Source organism: Rhinoderma darwinii, chromosome 12 (assembly GCF_050947455.1).
Source record: "Rhinoderma darwinii isolate aRhiDar2 chromosome 12, aRhiDar2.hap1, whole genome shotgun sequence".
Taxonomy (NCBI): Eukaryota; Metazoa; Chordata; class Amphibia; order Anura; family Rhinodermatidae; genus Rhinoderma; species Rhinoderma darwinii.
In genome coordinates this window covers 10768749-10775374 of record NC_134698.1, presented here as the reverse complement: position 1 = coordinate 10775374, position 6626 = coordinate 10768749, and the positions used below count along the sequence as shown (strand labels likewise).

The 6626-nt window shown below is 46.2% G+C and overlaps 1 protein-coding gene across 1 annotated transcript; it reads left to right on the top strand.

Annotated features, from left to right (window-relative positions):
* The first annotated feature begins 2666 nt into the window (after nt 1–2666).
* On the top strand, nt 2667–4845 carry LOC142664672 (germ cell nuclear acidic protein-like). Its single transcript, XM_075843893.1, has 8 exons — nt 2667–2773; nt 2884–2961; nt 3057–3141; nt 3222–3261; nt 3427–3571; nt 3657–3786; nt 3884–4091; nt 4356–4845. Exons 1-8 carry the CDS (start codon nt 2702–2704, stop codon nt 4441–4443), a joined length of 846 nt encoding a protein of 281 aa, XP_075700008.1. The 5' UTR covers nt 2667–2701; the 3' UTR covers nt 4444–4845.
* Nucleotides 4846–6626: the final 1781 nt, after the last annotated feature.

The window sequence follows — 6626 nt, the reverse complement described above, 5'->3', positions numbered from 1 at the left end:
GCTTCCCCAGAGCCGGAGTCCCGAGCAGAGCGCTGGTAAAGGCTCTGCTTCGGGACTCTGTGGAATTCCCTGACATCGCTGCCCATATATGGACAGTGTGTCAGGGTCTTGCCCAGAGCAGAGCAGAGCGCTGGTGTCGGCTCTGCTCCTGGACTCTGTGGAATTCCCTGACATCGCTGTCCACATATGAACAGCGATGTCTGGGGCTTCCCCAGAGCCGGAGTCCCGAGCAGAGCGCTGGTGTCGGCTCTGCTCCGGGACTCTGTGGAATTCCCTGACATCGCTACCCATATATGGACAGTGTGTCAGGGTCTTCCCCAGAGCGGAGTCCCGGGCAGAGCGCTATTATCGGCTCTGCTCTGGGACTCTGGGGAAGCCTCTGACATCGCTGTCCATACATCGACAATGATGTCAGGGGCTTCCCCAGAGCTGGAGTCCCAGCTGGAGTCCCAGGAAGAGCTAACTAGCGCTCTGCCTGGGACTCCAGCTCTGGGCAAGCCCCTGACATCACTGGGGCAGCCTCTACAGAGGGCACTGGGGCAGCCTCTACAGAGGGCACTGGGGCAGCCTCTACAGAGGGGACTGGGGCAGCCTCTACAGAGGGCACTGGGGCAGCCTCTATAGAGGGCACTGGGGCAGCCTCTACATAGGGCACTGGGGCAGCCTCTACAGAGGGCACTTTGGCAGCCTCTACAGAGGGCACTGTGGCAGCCTCTACAGAGGGCACTGTGGCAGCCTCTACAGAGGGCACTGTGGCAGCCTCTACAGAGGGCACTGTGGCGTTATCTACAAGTGGGTGTGTGACAGTATCTGAAGAGGACACTGGCATTATCTAGGGGTGTGTTGCATTATCTACAGAGGGCACTGTGGCCTTATCTACAGAGGGCACTGTGGCCTTATCTACAGAGGGCACTGTGGCCTTATCTAGGGGTGTGTTGCATTATCCACAGAGGGCACTGCGGCAGCATCCACAGAGGGCACTGCGGCACTATCTAAAAAGGGGCTGCCCAATCTTGACGTGTGCTAACTGAGCCGCCGGACTGCATTTAGCGACACTTAAACTGGAAAGCTGGATTGTTGAAATAAGCACGTGGATAAATATCTCAAATTTTAAACCTAGCGCTATTATTATAGTAATATAGTGTTATATTAGTTCAAATAACTAATTGATTAACAATAATTTTGTATTGTATCAAATTTGAAAGTAATGCGGGCCGTCAACTTCCCATTTTTTCTATATGCGGCCCACTTACCCGGCCGAGTTTGAGACCCCTGGTGTAGTAGATCCCTGAATCGCTCATATCCATAGGAACAGCCATACTTATTTTACAGATTATGGCTCTCGTCCTCCTCGCTGCTCCCTCACATTACTATAGGGAGGGAGAGATACAAGAAAAATGTATGGGAGTCCAGCATGGAAGCGGGATCAATATCCAGGGGCATTAATGTGTTTTCTCCAATAAGGACCAGTAATTACCTGATGAAGGCTCTATAGTTTTTGGTGATGAAATGATGGTATAACTATGGTTATCCTGCAGGAAAATATAATTTATGACTAGCTAGTTTGGTTGCTTCCTTTAGAAATTAAGCTAGTCCTAGCTCAACTATATTTATGCAAGTAAGAAATGTCCTTGTCTAAACTCCTTAGATACCCAAGGGTGTATTGCTATACATCCCTCTAGGCTTCCACACTTAGTGGCTGAGCTAGTGAGGGGCTGGTAACGCATGTGCCAAGGGTGCCAGGGCTCTCACCAGAAAGTTTCATTGCATTGGTTAGGGTATTTAGATACACGGCTAGGGCAGGAAAATTAATCTTTGCCCTAGGTGAGGAAAAGCCATGCTACTAGAGATGAGCAAACCAATTCGGCACTAATCAAATTTGAATTTCCCAAAAGTTTCAGAATTGCCGAAATCCAAAACTTGTGAGGTTTGCGACGCACAAATTGTCAAAAAGGCAGCCGGTACATTTTGCAGATTATAGAAAAAAAAAGGAGAAGAGGAGATTTATAAAAAAAAATGCTCTCCACCTCCCCTGGTCTTCCGTAGCGACACGTCCCAGCCGGAAGGTTAGGTGACGTAGCTGTCTCATGTGATTGTTGCAGCTAATCACAGGCTGCAGTGGTCACATAGATCAAAACTATGTCATGACGTAGCTGTCCCCATGTGACCGATGTAGCCGTAGCTGTCCCATGTGACCGCCGCAGCTTGTAATTGGCTGCAACGATCACGTGGGACAATTACGTCATCTGAAGGGAAAGTGGTGAGTATGTTTTTTTTGTGGAATCGCAAGTGCCCTGATTGCCTTGTATGACTTTGAAACCTATCTACCGATCGGTAGTAGATGGATAGATAGATAGATAGATAGATAGATAGATAGATAGATAGATAGATAGATAGATAGATAGATAGATAGATAGATAGATAGATAGATAGATAGATAGATAGATAGATAGATAGACAGTACACATATCTAGGTATATAAATATATATATATATATATATATATATATATATATATATATATATATACACATTACAGCCAAATATGTCACATAAGTCATGACATCACAGTATCAGTGATTCCATACAAGTCATGATGATGTCACAATATGAAGAGATGATAAAAGTTCCAGTTCCGGACACATCCGCTGAGGGTGATAGAATTTGTGGAGAGAGATTTTTGCTTATCAATTGTGCAAAAATGTCAAATAAAAAGCGCAAACGTCGCTTTATTATCGAATCTGATACAGAGGACGCCGGCAGTGATGACCAGGTGAGTGGCGGCTTGAATGTGAAGATATTTTAGTTACTATTTTTATTTGTGATTACAATTTTTGGGATTATAAAGGTAAGATAGTAACTTTTTTCTTTTTTCCTTCATAGTTACTGGTCAAGAAAAAGTGCCGTGAGATTTTTGAGTCGGACACACAGGACAGCGGCAGTGATGAGAATCTACATCAGGTCGGCGGTCACTTCTCTACAGTATTTAGTTACACTTTTATATTGTTTCTTCTCCTTCATTTTAATTGTTTCGGTCTTATGTTTCGTTATTCCAGTCTCACCCGCCTATTCCAAGGTCTCCAAGTAGCCTTGAGGATGATGATGGTTTCTTTGGTCCTTCCCTGTTACATATAGAGTCAGGTATACAATAAAGTTGTTTTTTTTTATTAGGAAAACTAAATTACTGATAAGTTTATGACGCTATTTGTTGTATTTTCCAGAGCCCAATTCTCCACTCAGCTTCGTGCAGAAGGAGACAAGGTAGAGTATTTCTATATAAACCATGTTATCTAGTTCATGTTATCTGGTCACTAGGTGGCAGTATAATTACTCTCAGATAAGCTGTTATGTGTGTTTCCATATTGTGTATGTTCTTAGAATATTTCCATTATTAATATGTGAACTTCTATTATGTTTTATTATCAGGAGACAGGAGCGTCCCATCAATAACTGTTTCCTGAGAGACCTGACTTCTCCCAGATCCAAATATGTGACCAATTTCCATCAGCACAAACAGGAGCTGACAAGACGTCTGTACGAGTTCTACAACCAGAGCGTCTTTGACAATCAGGTATACGGTCAGAAAACCTCCGCGTATCATAGATGTAAAGGCGTCTCTGTCATATTTCTAGATTTTCTCCTTCCTTCTTCTGTAGCTTCCTGAACACATGGACATCAGCTGGAATAAAAGGCTGAGAAAAACATGCGGTCGCACCGGCTTCCTTAATAACAATGAGGATCGCAGCGCCATTATCCAACTATCGGACAAAGTCTGCGATTCTGCAGGTCGGTGTCACATCATGGACCATTTCTAGATCTGCTGCTGTGAAATCTTCCAAGTGTCGTTAATACTGATTGTAATTATTTCCTCCTCTGTCTTCAGAACGAGTTAAAAACACATTGATCCATGAGATGTGTCACGCTGCCTGCTGGATCATCGATGGACGAGCGGAGGATTGCCATGGCCGGCTATGGAAGTTCTACTGTGAGGAGGCCAACCTGGCTCACCCTGAGCTGCCACCCATTACACAACACCATGATTATGAGATCCACTACCCGGTGGTCTATGAATGCTCAGGGTGCCAATTCAGGTAAGATGCCATCTGTTATAAAAGCAAACATTGTGTCAAGCAGAGAAAGACCGGCCCTGAGGCTGGAGGGGTCATGTTCTAGTATTTCTGCCCTTTTTCGGTAATATTTGAGTATGTATAATGGGTTAGTTACCACCACTGCTTGCTTTACTGTTGTCTGGAGACTAGTCTCTACACAAAGAATATTAGGGGGTTACATCAGTTATTCTGGATCTGTTTGGGTTTTTAGGATTTGTCTTTAATATAAGCTTTTTCTCCACCTAGAGTTGGACGATGGACAGAGTCTCTTGACACCGAGAGGTTTCTGTGTGGCTCCTGTCACAACAAGATGGTCCTCGTGACCAAGAACTGAGAAGATCCATCAGTAGCCATCATGCTCCATCATCAGCCAGAATAAAGACCAGCAAAGATGGCAGCACATAGAAGAAGTCATCCAGAAGACCTGTGGAAAGTGACATCTCTATCTTCCACCACAATATGGTCATGTCATATATTTTGGGGCGGCACGGTGGCTCAGTGGTTAGCGCTGTTGCCATGCAGGATCGGGGTCTCGTATACAATCTGACCTAGGACAACATCTGCATGGAGTTTGTATGTTCTCCCCGTGTTTGCGTGGGTTTCCTCCGGGTACTCCGGTTTCCTCCCACAGTTAAAAAAAATATACTGATAGGTCAAGGATGGTGATCCCTGTACAGCGCTAAACTATATGCTGGCGCTATAAAACCAACCACAGGATATAAATCCATCATTAAATAAAACATCTCTTATAAAGGACAATTTTTGGTTGTAATGTTGTATGGCGTCAGTAACTGAGTGTACAGAATATTTACAAGAAAATGACGGACCATAGAATCGTGTGCTAAACTGGAAGAGGCAAAGAGGTTCTGCAGCAGCTGAGACGTGTAATATAACATTGTACAGAGCCCCAACCGCTGCTGCTACATCTGCATATAAACAAGGGGAGTTTCATGTCAGTCATTAAGACAACACCTAGAGACTATTACATAGGAACAGATTCTGCCCATTCCCTTCACCCTGGACAAGGAGCGCTCCTGCCGCTGATCTCCCTTGTAGCCGCCATCTTCCTCTGTTGGCAGAGATGGGTTCAGTACCCGGAAGCTGCATGTGGCACTATATGATGGGCACACGGGCGCTGCTAGAATCTGGAAACATCTTGGACACAATGATGGAAAAGTAAGACATGAACATTAAGTAGCGCCAACATTTTTCCCGCTGTTTACCAACCACAGAATAATTGCTCCATCATAAGTATGTGAGGAAGTGGAGGTCGGGGCAAGATGGTGGATACCAGGGATGTCGCAAAAAAAGACACTGCAAATTTTATACAATTCCCATCAGTTTGAGAGGAACAATCTTAGTTACGCCTCAGGCTGGCAAGATGAATGACCGACAGACAAAGGGTAAAGTGCCCCCCTCCTTAATATACAGTCTTTCTGATTAGGCCTCATGATGGTGGCTGCTATCTGCGTTACTATCAGGCCTAGTGATCTTCGAGATGGTGGCTGCTTTGTGAAAGGCTCTGCCAGCCTGAAATGGACGACTCAACCGTTAATCTTTACTAATGCTGCCCACTGACCGGGACACCTCTCTGTATTGGATCATGTCTCTCTCTCGTGCGCCCTTCACCACTACCCGCCCAGCTATCCGTACAGGGGATCTCACTGACCACCCCTGCTCGCTCTTCAGGACCTGTGGCCATCCCAGGCGCAACAATAGATACTAACGTAGTACGGTCCTCACTAGTACAACACGGGCGTCTTAGTCTCAGCTCCTCACTATTGGTTTCTCTTTTTCCACTTCCAGCAACACCTTTCCTCTATATGCCAACACTGAACTTTGGGGGGTTCACCGCTCTTTTATAGTCTGGGCACCGCTTCCCAGGCACGATGACGCACATTCGCTCAATTGTCCACCATAACCCTGTTACATAACAACATATGCAGCCTTAAAATGGCGTCCGGGCTTATTTTTCTGGCATCCTAAATTTAGATGCGAGCAAACCGAACACCTTGCCTTACCTGATAAAATAAACTGAATAAGATGCAATATGTACACAATGTCTTCTGTGGCCGGATTAACCACCCTCTTCCATGTTAGTGTAGCGCCCATGGCCGCGGGCCGTCGGGTTCACTCACCTCCCGACGCCCGCAGCCATGGATCTGTGAGCGCTGGCCCTCGTCTCCCTCCTAGGAGATGCCAGCGCTCACTTCCGCTCCATCCGGCCGGGTCCCGTTGGGTGCGCGCGCACGCTCGCACCCGCTCTTAAAGGGCCAGCGCGTGCACATGAAAACAATTATCATTAACCCACGTGATTCCCTGCCCTATAAGAATGCCCCAGCCCTTCTGATCCTTGCCTGAGCGTTGTTAGTCTTTCCCTGTCTGTCTCGCAAATGGTCCCTTAGTGTCTCCCGTTCCAGCTGTTACCCGTCCCCTGTTACCGTTCCTGTATTCCGCATTGTTCCTGTGCCTACCCGTGTTCAAGTGTCATCTGCCACGTCAAGTGCCATCTGCCAC